Here is an 18,474-nt window from a genome sequence, read left to right as displayed (position 1 = left end):
CAGCACCATGTGGCCTATCACTTCTACCCCCATCACTATCTCTTGCTATTGCATGGCACTTATGACTATTGGAATTAGTAATAAGTGCTACAAAGACAATCTGCTCCCATTTGCTCCCTTTTGGCTTTCCCTCTCTCCCTTCTCTAGGATGTAAGCCCCACGAGGGCCAGAACCTTTCTCTGTCTTATTCACCATTATATCACCAGTACCTAAAATCATTGCCTGCACAGAATAGAATATTTATTGAATGAAAAAAAAAATAGATGGATTGACAAAGATTCTTTGACCAAATTTTACTTAGGCTTCTGAACCTTCTTCTGGCCTCTTCTGGGCTCTTTGCTAAACCTTATAAAATCCAGTTTAGCAAAAAACTCATCTAAGTCAGGTTAGCAAGAACCTCCGTCCTCAAAATCTGATCACCCTCAAATCTGATCAGGTTCTTCATCCTCCCCCAGACGATGTCTGGTCACCCTGTGGCCTTCAGCTAGAATCCTGTGGGGTTGGTTTAGCCAAAATACTCCTTACCCCAGACCATCCACTGCCCCCACCTTGCTCCATGCCTATAAATTCCCACTTGCCCATGTTGTACTTGCAAGTGAGCCCAATCTCTCTCCCCCATTCCAAAATCCCACTGCTGTGGTCCCTGTGCTCATTGCAATGATCCTGAATAAAATCTGCCTTACTCTGCTTTAACAAGTGTCATTGAATAGTTTTTTCTTTAACAGTGTGGATGGATGGTGGTTTATTGGAAGAAGGAATTGGAAGAGTAGGTAGAGATTTTACTTCTCACTTATGTTTTTATAGGGATAAGATTATGAAACATTTTACTTTCTGTTTAAGTTTTTCAAATTTTGAAAAAAATGTTTTAAATAACCTCATAAGAAAATGAGGATATGAAAATCATACAAAAATTAAGGGGTTTTCAAGTTTCTTAAAGAATTCATGAACACAGAGATACAAAGGATATGGATTGAATTGATGATAATATTGGTAACAGCAAACAGCTATTACTATAACACTAATCCATGTAAAGTGCTTAGACAGTTCCCAGCACCAAAAAGGTACTTCATGACTGTTGGTCACTGTCTTAATTCTCACAGCAACCTACGGCATGGATTCTAGAATCATCCCATTTTACAGATCAGAATATCAGGGCTTAGAATGGGTCTAACTTGCCTAAAGTCACACAGCTTGCAATAGGAGGATCCTGGATTCAATCCAGTCTGAAGTAAAAAAGAAATTGATGTAGGTATTACTTCTGTACAGCTCCATAATACTGGGCAAGTCACCCTCTGTGCTTAGTTTTCTCATTTGGTAAATGGGTTAACAAAAGCACATATTTTTGTTCAGTACTATTGTGAAGAATAAATGAGCTAATGCATGTAAAATAATTGGAGTAATATTAAGTATTTAGCAGGAATTTGGTAAATTTAAGTTATTTAATAATAATTGTTTCCTCCGTAATAAATGGGTTAGTACATGTACTGTAATTGAAATAGTACTGAGCATATAGCAAGAAGTTAGTAATTCTAATTTATAATTTAATAACAAAACAATTATAATCTTTTCAATGTTACATTTTGCTATTATTACTATTATAACTGCTACATAGAAAAGAATACAAAAGAATTCTGAATTTTTAAGCTTTGAGGGGTCAGTTAAAGAGTAGTTAACTGCTTTATCCAGAACATTTTTACACACATCATTAGCAAATACTGATGCTGATGAGGCAGTGAAAGAATTAAAGAAATGTGTAGAATTGGCATTTCATGTCACGTGACACCGTCCTGACTATGAGCCTGGATGAATTAACCAAACAGCTGTCAGAAATCATACTAGGGTCTTACTTCTGCCTCACAACCACTTTTTACCTCCCAAGATGATAATAAGTATTTAGGAGTTCTGGTTTCAACAAATGGGAAACTTCTTAATTCATACCACCACCCTCCATCTCTGGGGAGGAGGGAGGCTACACTTCATCCCACTGACTCATCTGATGTCCTAGAAGATTCTCTTTCCTGCAAGAGTTTAGTGGAAATCACATTGGTATGGACGTAGGAAGGACACACACATTGCCCATGTTATTGGCATCATATTACAGAAATACGGGCTGCATATTTGGAGTAAGGATGCATAATCTGCTAGAAATTCTAGGAAACGATGGAAAATCCTAATGTTTAAGCAAGAGACTTATTCTGCATTGTGTATTATGTACTAAACTCTCAACAGACTCAGATGAATCTGAAGGACTTAAAAAATACATTTTACCTCTGGGAGTGGTGGCTCACACCTGTAATCCCAGCACTTTGGGAGGCCGAGGTGGGCGGATCATAGGGTCGGGAGTTCGAGACCAGCCTGGCCAACATGGCGAAACCCTGTCTCTACTAAAGATTAAAAAAAACTAGCCGGGCATGGTGGCGTGCACCTGTAATCCCAGCTACTTGGAAGGCTGAGGCTGGAGAATCACTTGAACCCGGGAGGCGGAGGTTGCAGTGAGCTGAGATCACACCATTGCACTACAGCCTGGCGACAGGGCAAGACTTTGTCTCTCTGTCTCTCTGCGTCTCTCTCTCTCTCTCTCTCTCTCTATATATATATATATAACACCACCATATTACCAAATCTTCATATAAAAGAAATATCCAGAAATCCAGCATTGCCTGAGAAGCTGAAGGATCAGTACTATCATAAAAGAGAACATGTTATTTCACTAGCATCCTTTCTGTGTTTTAAAAGCACTGTAAAACAATGATCTGAACAAGCCAGGTCTGCTAAATATGGTTCATGAAATAGTGAGGAACATCTTCTTGATCTGAAATCTTGGAGTTTTCAGCTATCCCACTCATTCCTAAAGTTTTAGTAACAATTGACTACAGGCACACCACCATGTTTGGTTCTGTGGAGATAAAAAATAAGAACAGATTTTTGTCCTTGTGAGGTGGGGTGGGAGACAAGAAAAAGAAGAAGAGAAAAAGCAGCTGGAATTTCCATGAAAGGCACCTATAGAAAAGTGGAAAAGGATCAGAAGAGGTTTGGCAAAGAAGGTGGGTAGGCCTGGAACATGCAAAGATGGGGAATAGGTAACCCAGAATTCCTGTGGAAAAGAGAACACAGGTATGACTTGGTCTAAGAGTGGTTTTATTTTTTTCTAGGCAGACATACAGGACCATCCTAGGGATCTGAAACAAATGCAAGTAAAAAGCTTTCTGTCTGATGGATATGGGACACCAAAAGTTTCCTATGATTGAAGATGACAGAGCTTCCACGATGAGAGAGTAGATCCTCGTGCTCTCCTAGGCTCCCCTAGATTTCAGAGTCACTGACTATAAACACATGTGAAATAAAGGGGAAACAATATTGTTTAGACGATTCAAACCAAAAAACCTACCTGCTTAGGTATCAAGGATTTTGATACCAATATGAACTATAGCTCTTCCTCTACCTAGCTATAATAATCTTAGACAAGTTAATTATTAAGTTGGTGTAAAAGTAATTGTGGTTTTTGCCATTGAAAGTAATGTCAAAGGCCGGGTGCGGTGACTCAAGCCTGTAATCCCAGCACTTTGGGAGGCCAAGACGGGCGGATCGCGAGGTCAGGAGATCGAGACCATTCTGGCTAACATGGTGAAACCCCGTCTCTACTAAAAACTACAAAAAACTAGCCGGGCGAGGTGGCGCCTGTAGTCCCAGCTGCTCGGGAGGCTGAGGCAGGAGAATGGCGTAAACCCGGGAGGCGGAGCTTGCAGTGAGCTGAGATCCAACCACTGCACTCCAGCCTGGGCGACAGAGCGAGACTCTGTCTCAAAAAAAAAAAAAAAAAAAAAAAAAAAGAAAGTAATGGCAAAAACTGCAATTCATATGTTGAATTCATATGTCCCCCAAATTCATATTTGAAACTTAATTCCCAGAGCAGTGGTGTTAAGAGGTGAACCATCTGGGAGGTGATTAGGTGATGAGGGCTCTGCCCTCTTCAATGGAATTAGTGCTCTTAATAAAAGATGCGTGAGGGAGCCTGTTTTCCCCTTCCTGTGAAGACACACACAAAGGTGCCAACTACGAGGAATAGGCCCTCAACAGATACTAAATCTGCTAGTACCTTGATCTTGAACTTGCCAGCCTCCAGAAGGGTGAGCAATAAATTCCTACTGTTTATAAATTACCCAGTCTAAGGTATTTTGTTATAACAGATGGAAAGACAATGACTGTGTAAAAGAGACCCCAGAGAGCTTTCTGAATCTCTTTTCATGCTAAGCGAAGTGGCTCATGCCTATAATCCCAGCACTTTGAGAGGCCTAGGTGGGAAGATCACTTGAGCCCAGAAGTTTGAGATCAGCCTGGGTAATATAGTGAAACCCTCGTCTCTACAAAAAATTTTCAAAAACTAGCTGGGCATGGTAGTGTGCACCTATAGTTCCAGCTACTTGAGGGGCTGAGGTGGGAGGATCACTTGAGCTGCAATGAGGGAAGTTGAGACTGCGGTAAGCCATGATCATACCACTGCACTCCAGTCTGGGTGACAGAGTGAGACCCTGTCTCAATAAAATTACAATGAAATAAAATTCAAATAAAAATAAATAAATATCTTTCTAACTATGGATACAATGAGAAGTTGGTCTGCAACTTGGAAAAAGCCCCTTATCAGACCCAACCATACTGGCACCCTGATCTTGAACTTCCAGCCTCCAGAACCATAAGAAAGAAATTTCTGTTGTTTCTAAGCCACTCAGTCTTTGGTACTTTGTTATAGCAACCCAACTAAGACAGTTACATAAAAATATACAACCCATTCTCAACTCGCTGGCCATACAAAAGAGACAGTAGGTTAGATTTGGCCCAAGGGGCATAATTTGTCTACCCTTGTTCTAGGGGAAGCTCCAAAAAAGATATTTTCATCCCTTTCTCAAGGTCTTTCTGGAAAGACCTTTGATCAGCCTATGCCAACTTGTTCCTGCAGGGAGAGCTCCAGTATCCTCTGGGGACCCCAAGGCTTTCTCAACCCACGGCTAAGAAGAAGTAAGAACAAGGCCACTTACCACATGATCATGATCACTAACTTCATTACAATCTCATTCAAAATGTTGAAGAAATCCACCATCAGCTTGGCCTGATCTCCCATCTTCCCCATAGCGATGCCAAAAGCAATAAAAAACCCTATCAGACCTGTTGGGTGAATCACATTACACAGAAGGACAAATTACAAAGAATGTATTTTTTCTCCTCATTCTTTACCATTCCCAAATGTATGGAGCCATGTTCTCACTGCTGGTTACCCTATGAATTAGACATTAAAAGAAAAAAGCATTATAGTTCATACTGAATGTAACTTTCCCCTGGATAATTATGGATTTCTTGAACATTTTCCACATGAGCAAGTTAAACTGTAAGCAGTGTTAGGTTCAGGAAAATGTATTCATTTTCATTCCGAACTAAAAGGTGCTCTCTTCTCCCTCCCCTCACTTATGAAGTCATATGTAAGCAGATTCCATTATTACACAGATTAACGAGTCAAGGCTTGTTGGGACTTGGGGATTATCATGCAAACTTTGGAGCCAATATTGGAATAGCAGAGACCAATTAGCCAATAAATTCTTTGCTAGAGTTACATCTAGCTTGTTTTGGTATTATCCCAAATCAATGCATGGCTGGTATGTTTCACTCTTACAAAATCCTAAATGTAAAATTATTTTTTATTACTACATACATAAAATGACAGGGAGAAAAAAATACTGAAAAATCAAAGGGAAAACAATAAGAAATCTGAAACTCCATTTTATCCAGTTTTTAAAAAATGTAATCTGTTATTTATGAATTTGTCACAATTCTTTTCATGACTGAAGTGGTTAGAATGCTTTCTTTTTTATTTTATTTGTTTTTTCAGGATCATAAACACAGAATATAGATTCACTGTCAGATTTTGCTAGTTCCTAGTCTCTCCACTCTCTTCTTCCTTCACTTGACATTCTTGACTTGTATCTAAGTCCAGCCTCACATCAGCCTCGGGGTCAATCCTAATCCCAGGAAGGATTTAAGGAGCTTCATCTCTGCCCTCTTCATGTCAGCATCACATTGCACTAGATCTTGGACCAACTCTAATACCCAACCATGAGTCTTACTTCTGTGTTGGTTTCACCTCATCCCCTGTGCCTGAGGTCCTGGGAATCTGCCCTACACTTTAGTTCCTCCAAGGCTAGGCCTGGCTTTGCTCTTCCTACCACTCCTGTTGGTCCCTTCCATTCTCTCCCTTGGTATTTCATGCTCAGGCCTGGAGTCTCACTCCAATGCATCCAGGAACTGGAGCACACTGTGTGGCTTACAGGTGTTTCCAGTAGTGCCTGGGGGCTGTCTGGATTTCTAATTGCCAATCCCCATGTGCTCCCTGACCTCTGACCCCTGATCTATTATTGCCAGTCTTAAGGTCTCAATTCTTACTACTTACATGTTCTATAAATCAATGTTGCTATGTCCTTGGCTACAGGACTTTGCTTGCCCACCTGACTTGTTCTCTGACTCTGAAGTATGAGCCATCTTCTCTTTCCTCTTCTCCACACCTAACCTGCTCAATTTGGCAGTCCTAATTTCCAGTCCCTCCCTATTATATCCAGTTTCCTATGGTGTCCAGTTATGCCTAAAGTCTTAACCCATACTCAGTAAATTCTAGCATCATAATTTGATTCTCTTAGAGGAAATTCCTTCTCTCTGAACCTTTGACTTTACCCTTTCCCTAGTCAACTAACCCATTAACCTCTTTACACCAAACACATATCAACCCAGATTGTCTAACTACCCTTTGCTGGATCCTTTCTATCTTCAGCAAAAAGAATCCATCACTTGCACTTGGGGTTGCTAATCCCTCACATTTAGTATCTCCTCTTTTTGCTCTCAGCTAGAAAGCTTGACAAATGACTTCACAAGTGAGTTACTGGCCTGGAAAGACAAAGGCTTAGGAAAGATTAGATCCAGAACAGAGGGAACTAGTCCTGCAGCAATGTACAAAGTCAATTTCAAGCCATTCCCAAGTCCTTCTCTCAAGCCCATGGAGAGGAGTCTGCTAGGTGGGCGGTGAGAGAGAATCAATCTGAATATTCTGGTTGAGAATAGCTCATATTACTTGGTTAATTTCATTTGAAATTAAGAAAAAAATGCCTGAGGTATCAAGGTCCCAAAGAACTGGAATAAAAAAAGCTCCATTCAGTGTCAGCAGAAACTGGCCATATCTATGAGAGAGAGGTTTTTAAAGGAAGAGTTGGAGTTGATTTAAGCAATTGGGAGAGGGTGGAGCCCAGAATTGTTTCTGGAGGTTTTTTAGGAGAGAAGTGGTTCCTTAAAGAAGTGGGAGGCAAGAACTGGGGTTGTATCTTTACTTATTGCAAGTGCTTAATCCTCGGGACTTTCCAAAGCCAAAAAACAGAAAGACAGCAAAAATAAAAAATAAAAAGAGCCACTATCTCCACACTCAGAAGACTGTGGAAAGAACCTTATTTCAGCCATGATTTCTAAATGGGAAGTTTCTCAACAGTCTAACTTCTCTTGGCTTTCCAGAGCCTTGATCTGCACTTGGATGGAAACCATATTCAGCTTGTAGTTTTTCTCTGTAAACACTGCCTAATTGAAATTGCTCACTGGAACGGGGGTGTTCCATCTGAACAAAACCCTCTTGGACTTGGCCGCTGGGGTTACAGAGTAGTGAGTTGTGTTGAAACTCCCCAGTAGAGCCAAAGATCCTGTGACTTCCCAGAATCCACCAAGACTCTGGAAACAACCAGGAAAGTCTTTGAATGATTCACTCCAAAGCCCTGGCCCCATTGTTCATGGCCTCAAGCTCCTCCAGAGTACAGAGAAGACTGAGGAACACTTTGACAAAAGGGGGTTGGGTGTTTAAATTATGACCCACCAGAAAGGACCACGGGGGAGTTAGGAAGGTCCTAAAAGGGACATAGATAGCTGGACAGTGAAGGAGAAGAGCTGCTCAGTGGTGCTGGGGATATCTGCAAAACCTCCCTAGAGGAACTCTCCTTCCTTCTCCTCGCTCCTTCCACCTCTCACCTCCCACTGGTTGTTAAACAATGTTTATTGATCTTCCATTGCCCAGCAACCTAGTCAGCTCATCTCTTCCCTCACTCTCACTCACCCAACCTGCTTCCTACCAGGCCAAAAAAAAAAGATCCGCTTCTGCTTCTTGGTGACTATGCAATTCTGCTCCCTCTCTCTCCTCTTTCTCTGTACCATTCTGGATGGCTAAGAAGTAGGCTTACCAAATTTGGAACAAACAAACAAACATGACACTCAATTACTTTTTGAATTTCAGGTAAGTAATGAATACTTTTTTTTTTTAGTATTATTATGTCCCATGCAATATTTGTGACACACACTAAAAAACTATTTGCCTCTTATTGAAAATTCAAATTTATCTGGACATTCTGTATTTTATCTGACAACCCGACTAAGGAGACAAGGCCATGTGATTTTTTAGACGACAATGTGAAAGGACTACTGAGCTCATTCATCTCTAAGCAGCTGTCATCCAAACCTTTAGAAATTGTGCTTAGATAAATAAACATACTGCATCCATCCAGATTCACCATTTCTCCCAGGTTTTGGCCAAACGCCCCTATTTCCTGTCTAGGGGACACCATTCTAATGGTGGATGGAGGTTATGGAAGGGAGTGGACCCATTGAGTGGGAGGGGAGCAAACTGGGCAGACTAGAGCCGCTCACATGGTAAGAAACCTCTGTCCCTCATGGAGGTATTTTCTTACTGAACTCCTCAGCTCTCCACCCACTTTGAATAATGATCAGAGCTCATATGGAGAGAGCACACGGCATGTGCTACTGTGCCCTATATGCACAATCACGTTTCATCCTCACAATAATCTACTAAACAGATGTCAATCCCATTTCCATTTTACAAATGCGGCTCAGAGAAATGGAGTAACTTGCCCAGGATCACATAACCAGTAAGTGGCCCATACTGGGTCCAAACCCAGGTCTGCCCAACTGCAGAGCCCCAAAAACCTCTAGGATGGCATGCTAAGAAGGCACCAGGCTAGGAGAAAGAGCTCACTGGGATCCCAGAAAGTAAAACAAGATAATCTGTAAAGCTCCTCTGGTACCTACTCCAACACTTCACAGTCCTGGTAGCATTGCATTTGTTTGCAGACTATGAGAGCTGCGGTGGTCCAGCCTCCGCACCTAGCACAGCACCAGTATTTGGCGGCAGCTTTTAAAAAATGCTTAAGAAATGAAAGCAATGGATGTGTCACTTAACAACATAGAGAGTCAGAGAAGGTGACTTTCTAACACCACACAGAGAGTCAGGGAATGTGCCCAAAGATGGTGAGCTCCCTCCTTTGTTTCCCAGCTTCTGGCTGCCCTGTCCCCTCATGGTCTCCTCTGCCCTTCCCCCTATTCCTTAAATCGCTCAGCTCTCAGTCCCAGTGACCCTCAAATTGCTCCCCAGAGAGAGCCTCCTGCTCCACCTAGAGGACAGCCGAGTCATCAGTTTTCTGAAAAGGGAGTGCAGGAGAGCCCAGCCATAGACAGGGAAGCAGAATCCCAGACCACCAGCTGGCCTACCTAAGACATTCATCCCGTCCTTGAACTCCAAGCCCTTCTTGATAACCATCTTAGTCTCCTCCGGCACCTCGGTCACAGTCTCGTTCAACAGAGACACAACAGCGCTGGTTGCGTTGGCCTCCTCGTCTGGCGGTGGTGCAACCAGGACTTTCTTTGTCACTGTTTGAATCTAATAGAGTGAGGGAAAAAAGGCATAAAGTTGAGGTTTGGCCTATGAGGTGAGAGAAAAGCCTGGCTACTCATATATTTTAAGGTTCCCAACAGGTTAACAATAATTAAGAAATACCAAAGCAAGGTTATGAAAACTGGAGAATATTTTCTATGTCTATTTACAAAATGGTGTTTTATTATACACAGTGAGATACAATTGTCCTAATCACAGATAATTACAGAATTTTTTATTTGTGCAAATTTGTGGGGTACATGAGAAATTTTTTACATGTATACAATGTGTGATGATCAAATCAGGGCATTTAAGGTGTCTATCATCTGAGTACAATGCATTTTTTAAGTACAGTCATCCAACTCTGCTATCAAACATTGAATGAATTCCTTCTATCTTTCTGTATGTTTGTACCCTTTAAGCTACTTCTCTTCATCCTTCCCTTTCCCCCACACTCACCCTTCCTAGCCTCTGTTATCTATTTTTCCACTTTTTTCCCATGTGTTCAAATATTTTAGCTCCCACATATAAATGAGAAATGCAATATTTGTCTTTTTGTGCCTGGCTTATTTCACCTAAGATAACAACCTCCAGTCTTATCCATGTTGCTGCAAATGACACGATTTCATAAGTATAGAATGTATAAAAATAATTTGCAAATGTACTATAAGTACTGTGGTCAATAATAGGACACAGTCTTAAACTTGGGGGATAAATGTCTTCTTTCACTCCTATGATTGAAGCTCAGAAACAGTATGAAATGTCTAACTTGGATGCTCTTCCCAATTGTGAGACCTAGTTAGATGGTCCTTCCAGTTGTGATGGGCCCTGGCTCTGGTTAAGAATAGGAAGCCTTGGCAGGGGTCAGATCAACAACTCATGATCCACCTGTTTTCCCCCCCAACCTGGTCCCCACTGGATAGGGGCATCACAGGCTGCCTCAGTTTGGGCTCCTTCTAGAGCCAGGCTCGGCTGGAAATCTCCATCTGGGTACCAAGAGTGCCAGCTGCCAGCAGCCACCATGGCAGGAGCATTTGCTCAGATTTCAGATCCAAATTCAAGGTGGGAAGACAGCCGCTCCTTCTAAGCAGTGATGCCAAGCCTTGCTCAATGTTCCCCAAGCGTCTCTGTCAGATGACTCACAAGGAACCTCTCCCGCTATTCCTCGACATCCATGGCAGTGGTCCTATTTTTAAAGGTGCCAGGCACCCTACATGCAGAGTGCTATAAAAATCCACATCTGAGGCTAAAAAACACCACCTCCAGGGGCATTAAAATAGAACTCAATGCAGAATCCTAGAATGTCAGTGCCGGCATGTAGTAGGTAACAGATGGCTGAACCCTGAATAGATACGGAAGAAAATGCATGGGAAAGTCAAGTGACTTGTTGGACGTCATGGAGTTATGGGCAGAACTGGGACTTCAACTCAGATGACCTCATCTCCACTGAGTTATTTCCACAGCCTGTGCTGTATGTTAAGCTATGGGGATCCAATCCTACTGTGCTGGGCTCCATAGGAAGCAAAGCTGAACTGCCAGTTATCCAAAATGGAAGGGAAGGGAGGTCAGTGTTCTCTGAGGAGAGGAGAGTGCTCTCTGTTCTAGCCTGGCCACATGTACTGGTTCAGGGAGAGAGGAAGCCTAGGGCCAGCTGTGTGCGGGAAGAACAGGCAGCCCACTTCTCCCCTCAATGTGGCCCCTTCGTCTGGGCAACATTGGTGTGAAGAGTGAATGCAGGAAGGATCACAAGAGAAGCTTCCGTGAACAGCAGAGTCATGCTCCCAGGAAAGAAAAAGGGGCCAAAGTCAACTGTCGACCTATCCTAAGAATGCTAAAGTAGCCTAAATTTGGTTTAAAAGAGAAATACTCATGGATCTAAATGAATGGTGGCTGTCAGGATCAGGCAGGAGGCCAGCTGCTACCTGTTTTACATCCATTACGTCTTAGGTCAACAGTAGCCCCTCAACTCAAGGGCAGCTTGCTAGTTAGTTGCTGAGGCAGGATTCAAGATGAGTTATGCTTGACTCCAGAAATCCAGATTCCAAATAGCACAGGCCAGTAGTGTAAGTTGAAGCTGAGGAGATAGGAACATTGAACACAGGCCTAGTTCTCTGCCTGAGTTCCTGATTCACAGAACCTGTTTGGTTGCACAACTTCATGTATTTGCTGTTTTAGTCTGTTTTGTGCTGCTACGACAGAATACCTAAGACTGGATAATTTATAATAAACAGAAATTTATTTTTTCACCATTCTGGAGACTGGGAAGTACACAATGAAGGTATCATCATCGGGCAAGAGCCTTCTTGCTGCATCATTACATGGAAGAAGGTAGAAAGGCAAAGAGAGGCACAAAGGAGCCAAACTCATTCTTTTATAGTAGCATTAATCCCATCCATGAGAGCAGAGACCTCGTGGCCTAATCACCTCCCAAAGGGTCCACTTATCAATATTGTTATAATGGCAACTAAATTTCACCATGAATTTTGGAAGGGACAGACATCCAAAGCATAGCAGGTGCCAACTCCAGCCTCCCTGACCCTAAGCCACCATCATGTCTCACCGTAAAACCTGCAAAACCATAAACTTACCTACTTAGCTTTCTTCTTGTCTACATACAGTCTATAGATAAGTGTGGCTATCTATAGCCCTGTCTATAACCTTAGCTTCCCCTGGCCCACCAAGTCATGCCTGAGCTGAGTTCACCTTCCTCCAGTCTCTGTACCCCCAACACTGGCCTCACACAACCTCCTTTTTCTTCTCTGAACATTATAAGTACTTTTCAGCCTCTGCATATGTGTGCCTCTACTGAGAAGCGTCTTTCCCCAGCTCTTTGTAGGCCTAACTCATTCTGATCCCCTATCCTCTCAGCTCAAACATCTCCCCTAGCTACCACCAGCCTATCATCCTGCCTCTAGCCCTCAGAGAACACCTGTCTCAATGTTTAAGTCTCTTCTGTGTTTCCCTGATGTTTATTTTGGTCTACCTCCCTCCCCTTTAATGTAAGTGAGCTCCTTGGGGCAGGATGCTCATCTCTCTCCTCCCCTATGGCATCCTTGTGCAAAGCAGAGAGCCTGGCAGCCCGTCCTGCTCACAAATATTGGCCGAGTGAACATACACAAATCACTGAATTTTCTGGAGGAAAAGAACCCATGTTATTTTCCTTCAGTATTTAAAGTTAAGATTTTTTAAAAACAGGTGATTCTGGGTTTAATATTGTAAGGCCATATCTTACAGCCAGTTACTCTCTTGGAAATCTCACTTTAGTTCAGAGTAAGCCCCAAATAGCAAGCAGGAGATCTCCCTGCTCACAAAGACACAGACACCTGACTTGGGCAAACCAGGCCCTGTCACCTGGGAGCAGGCAGTCTCCTCTCTGGGGGGAGCTCATCTTCCTCTTTACATCTCTGTTTCTAACTCTGGTCAGGGAGCCTCCTCCACTCAAGACAGGTTATTTTAAATCACTTCTAGCTGTATTCATGGACACAGATGTCTCTCATGCACCCTTTCTCTCTGGAAATGCCATGTCCCTTTAAAAGAGTTTCCTGTCCTCAAGTCCTCTTCAGTGCCTTCCTCCCAGGCCTAAGGAATCTGTTCCCATTCTCTCCCTGAGGTGGATTCTACACCATTCTTCTTCAGGTTGTCCTAACCCAAAGGGACCTTGATCCTAAGCCTACTGGGGGACCAAGGCTCAGTCCTCGTATGAATTTTGGCAAAGGAAAGTTGGGGTCAGGGCCAGGATGGGGAAGGGAATGGCTCATGTCTTTATTCCAGAGTGGCAGACAGCACCTCTTGCCACAGGCAGCTGCATGCAAAGACTGCCCATCCACCATAACGCTCACCGAGTGTGAGTGTGGCCAGCTCCACAAAAGTTCACTCCAAGACCAGAGCAATAGCTCCAGGAGCCTGCCTGCTTCTTGGTCCTGCTTTCCTTTTTTCACAGAGCATGGCATGACCAGGCACCGAACTGAGTCCAAATCTGTCCTTCCCAGGCCCTCCCATGCTCCCCTCTCCACCAGTCTACTACCAGCTCAGCCTCCTGCACCTGCCATCCCAGAACACTCTCTCCAAAACGTTAAGAATGGACAGCACCCAATTGTGTGTCTCACTCTAAAGCAAGTCAATTCATCTTTCTGAGCAAGCTGGCTGAGGGGCAAACATGCTATACAGATGGGGCCCAGTAAGCACCTTCTCCTCCAGCTTATTTCTATTTATTTCTGCATCCAACTTCCCTGGCCTGGAGTGGTTTCCTTTAATATAGGCCCATGCTACATGTACCACTAAAATGGTATCTGAAACTAGGGAACATACCCCAACCCAGAGTAATCTGGGTTCAGTAATGGTTAAGGGCTACATTTTGGAGACAGCTAGGAATACACACTTTTCTTCTAAGCTACCTGTTTCCTAAGCTCATTCTTCTGTGCTTCGAAATGGCTGAAGGAGACTGCTTGGTTTTAGCTTAGTTTCTACCCAGATTCATGGGAACTGACGTGTGTGGAATGTGTTCTAGCCTAAGCAGGCCTTGGGGCTAGAAAACAGGGTAGTGGATGGTGCCTACTCAGCTAACTCAGTGGTTCCACTCAGTAGAATCACCTGTTTTTAAAAAATCTCAAGTTTAAAAAAATGTATAGGCGTGTATGCAGCAAGCAAGAGTATACATTGCTAAGGAATCTGTACCCACTACTACATACTTTTGTAGTGCCATTTTGCAACAGCCAGCAAACTCAAAATATAAAACTCCTGATAGGGCATTTTTACTTCTAGGAATTTATCCTTTAAAAATATTATGCAATCATGAAAAAAAGAAGAGATGACTTTAAAACATTGTTCAATGAAAAAGTCAAATGTAACGTTTTATGAACAATGGAGTACCGTTGGGTTAAATTCTTGTTTTGTTTGTTTGTTTGTTTTGAGACAGTATGCTACTCTGTCTCCCAGGCTGGAGTGCAGTGGCTCTGTTCACTGCAACCTCTGCCTCCCAGGCTCTAGGAATTCTCTTGCCTCAGCCTCCTGAGTAGCTGGGATAACAGGCATACGCCACCACACCCAGCTAATTTTTGTATTTTTGGTAGAGATAGGGTTTCACCACGTTGACCAGGCTGGTTTTGAACTCCTAACCTCAAATGATCCCCCTGCCTCGGCCTCCCGAAATGCTGGGATTATAGGCATGAGCCACCACATCTGGCCAGGGTTGAATTCTTTTAAAGATTATGCACACTTGCATATGTGGAAAAAGAAAAATATAGGGGAGGAAACAACATTCTCAACAGAAGTAGCTCTAGAGAAGGGAAAGTAGAAGCTTCTAACTTTTACTTTATGTACTTCTATACTTTCTAAATCTTTCATAATCTGCAAGTATTACTTCCACAATTTAAAAAAAATACCCAAGCTCCAGATTCATCCCTTGGAGATTCTGATTGTGTATGGTATTTGTATTTTCTTAAAAGTGCCATTGGTGGTTTGGCTTTACTGCCAAGTTTAAGAACCCCTGTGTACTCTAGAAGGTTGTGGGCAAGGCTAATAAAAATATGCCCATGGATGACTCAAAGACGCATTTCCCAGCCTCATGCACAAAAAGGAAAGGAAGAGATAGATATAAGGAAAGAGAGAGAGAGAGAGAAAAGGAGGACAATCCCAGAGCAAAAAGATATGAAGTGAGCTGGAAAAAAAAAAAGGAGGTTTAAAAAAGTTAAAACCAGGAGACTCCAATCCCAAGATCCTTCCCTAAACCACCTCATAGAATCCCTGGGCCTAGACAGAGATAATTACATATTAAGAAAATTTCTACCAGAGTTGATCTGTTAAAATAGACTCTTTTTTTTTTTTTTTTTTTTTTTGAGACGGAGTCTCACTCTATCGCCCAGGCTGGAGTGCAGTGGCCGGATCTCAGCTCACTGCAAGCTCTGCCTCCTGGGTTTAAGCCATTCTCCTGCCTCAGCCTCCCGAGTAGCTGGGACTACAGGCACCCGCCACCATGCCAGGCTAGTTTTTTGTATTTTTTTAGTAGAGACGGGGTTTCACTGTGTTAGCCAGGATGGTCTCGATCTCCTGACCTCATGATCCGCCCATCTCGGCCTCCCAAAGTGCTGGGATTACAGGCTTGAGCCACCGCGACCGGCAAAATAGACTCTTAAGTTATCGCCTTGATAACTTAGAGGACTGGAGAAGAGAGAACATCTGAACTCTGGATTACCTGTTGAAAGCAGGCTTGGACAAGGTTTTCAGGAAAGAGATTTCGAATAAGGTCCAGGAAGGCATCCAGGCTGGACACTTCATCGTTCTTCTTCCCAGGCCCCAGCTGCTGCTTGAGCTTAGGATTCCCTGGATGGATAGCCAAGACCAGAATGACCCCCAGCACTGCGGCGATGATGGTTGTGGACATGTAATACACCATGGCTCTTGTGCCCAAGCGGCCACTAGCCTTAGCATCCAGGCCTGACAACCCTGGATTGAAAAGAAATGCAGAAGGATTAATTCTATTACATTTGTGCTAATGACCTGTGTCTACATTTCTATGACATTAGCTTCATATTACTCAAATGTGTTAATGGTTGATTAAATCCCCTACTGTAGTCTTCCCTCAGTATCAATGAGGGAATTGGTTCTGGGACTCCCAACAGATACCAAAATCTGCAGGTCCTCAAGTCCCTTGTGCAAAATGGTGTAATATTTGTATATAACCTATGCACATCCTCCTGTCTACTTTAAACCACCTCTAAATTATTTACAATACCTAATACAATGTAAATGCTATGTACGTAGTTGTTACACTATATTTTTAAACTTGCATTATTTTGTATTTTTTATTAGTTTTTTTTTCTCAAATATTTTCAATCCGCACATGAGGGACTCACAGATATGCAGGGCCGACTGGACTGAATATTTGGTCAATTCCATAATTTATCATTCTATTTTCCAGGGAGATTTTCAACATTTTACAGAACTGGGAGAGTTGGAGATTCTCCTGTTTAGAGTTTACAAATGGTCTGTGACAACTTTTTTGTCAGTCTGCAATAATGAGTTAAAATAAAGTTGAAGACAACCCATTTTTAATTCTGAGATTATGTTCTTTCCACTTTTTTTTTTTTTTTTTTTTTTGGTCTTAACATATCCTTTCTTTTATGAAGCAATGCGATGGTGCTGGTACATGCTAGTTTTTAACTTGTTTATTTATTTATGTTTTAATGTCCTCACTTGGAAGACTAAAAAGTTAGTGGCTCTGTCCCACGCTCAAAATGTCTTTTGAATATATTACTAGTAACTGACATGGAGAGTCTGAGAATAAAGATTTCGCCCAGTCCTCTCATTTCTCCGAGGTGAAGCATGAAGATCCACGTTCCCAGCCTCATGCAGGGATTAGGGAACACCCTGTGAAGCACCCTGCCAATGGTGGGCACTTCATCTATACCTAGGGAGGTCAGAGGAAATTCCAAGCAAATTAACAAAAACTCCAGCCCCACTGGGTTTTTTTCCAATTGTTTCTTCAATGTGTCCACTTCCTGGTTTCAGTTCCTGCTTTTACCAGAAAGAGAGATTGAACCCCTTTTTGGGGGTCAGTCCTTTTTGCTGTGGGGGAGGAAGTTAGTGATGTGAGCTGCTCTAAATTAAGCTGACCTACATATGACCTACTTCTCTTTACAACCTAAAGTCTAATTCTAGCCAATGGGAGCTAGGTTTCCCCACCAAGTTGGCCAATGTATGATCTGTTAACAGGCCTAGAGAACATTCTATCTGGTTTAGAGAGGAGCATTCATGGTAAATGGACCCTTTCACTCAATCTAGTGCGGAATGATAAGATCCCACTAAGCCCCTAAGTGCCTGATCCTGAGTTCCAGCATTTCAGGTACTGGGGTCACTGGTCAACCAGCTGAGGCTGTCTGACAACCCAGCTCAGCCCCTGAATCTCCTGGAGTGATCAGAGCCTTGCCAGTCCAAGGGGATAACTTCTCCAGATCACTTAGCTGGCTGGTACCCAAATTTGGACCAAAACTTGGCTTCCTGCCCTCAACCCAGAGCTTAGTCACCAAAGGGCACCAATGTATACCCTGTTTCAGCAATATTATTTGGTAAGGAGGAAAATATCAGTATAAGCCCACAGAGGAGGACCAAATTCTTTCAAATACAGTAATTAATTATTTTAGTCAAAAATAAGTGAACATGATGCCACAGATGAGGAGTACCTTTGTTCTGAAAAACTCAGAGGACTTTCATACCTAGCATTTCATTTATTTTTAATGCCAACCTCCCTCTATTCCCGATTAAAATAGTAGAAAGTTTCCTTTGCCATTTATTACCTTTATCAGTATCTGAACAAAATATAATTTAGAAAGGTGAGAAAAGTAGACATTAAAAATTAAGGCCAGGTATGGTGGCTCATGCCTATAATCCCAGTACTTTGGAGGCTGGTGGATCATGAGGTCAGGAGTTTGAGACTAGCTTGGCCAATATGGTGAAACCCTGTCTCTACTAAAAATACAAAAATTAGCTGGGCATGGTGGCACACGCCTGTAGCCCCAGCTACTCAGGAGGTTGAGGCAGGAGAATCGCTTGAACCCAGGAGGCAGAGGTTGCAGTGAGCCGAGATTGCACCACTGCACTCCAGCTTGGATAACAGAGGGAGACTCTCCATCTCAAAAAAAAAAAAAAAAAAAAATTAAAACCACTGGAGGTATCATCACTTGTAACATGTGGCTGTGTTTCCTTTTCCTTTTTTTTTTTTTTTTTTTTGCTGGAGAGAAAGA

At 42.6% G+C, this 18,474-nt stretch overlaps 1 protein-coding gene across 2 annotated transcripts in view; it reads right to left on the bottom strand.

The window, feature by feature from the left end:
* Window positions 1-18,474, bottom strand: part of SLC1A2 (solute carrier family 1 member 2) — a 106,194-nt gene that overhangs the window by 37,698 nt on the left and 50,022 nt on the right. For both annotated transcript variants that reach the window (XM_010358392.1, XM_010358393.1), the window contains exons 4-6: window positions 15,927-16,177; window positions 9,574-9,742; window positions 5,034-5,160 (exon numbers count right to left, since the gene is read on the bottom strand). In XM_010358392.1, coding sequence (XP_010356694.1) covers window positions 5,034-5,160; window positions 9,574-9,742; window positions 15,927-16,177 — 547 coding nt within the window. The remainder of the gene's footprint in view (window positions 1-5,033; window positions 5,161-9,573; window positions 9,743-15,926; window positions 16,178-18,474) is intronic.

Source organism: Rhinopithecus roxellana, chromosome 15 (genome assembly GCF_007565055.1).
Source record: "Rhinopithecus roxellana isolate Shanxi Qingling chromosome 15, ASM756505v1, whole genome shotgun sequence".
NCBI lineage: Eukaryota > Metazoa > Chordata > Mammalia > Primates > Cercopithecidae > Rhinopithecus > Rhinopithecus roxellana.
This window is presented reverse-complemented; position numbering and strand designations above follow the sequence as displayed.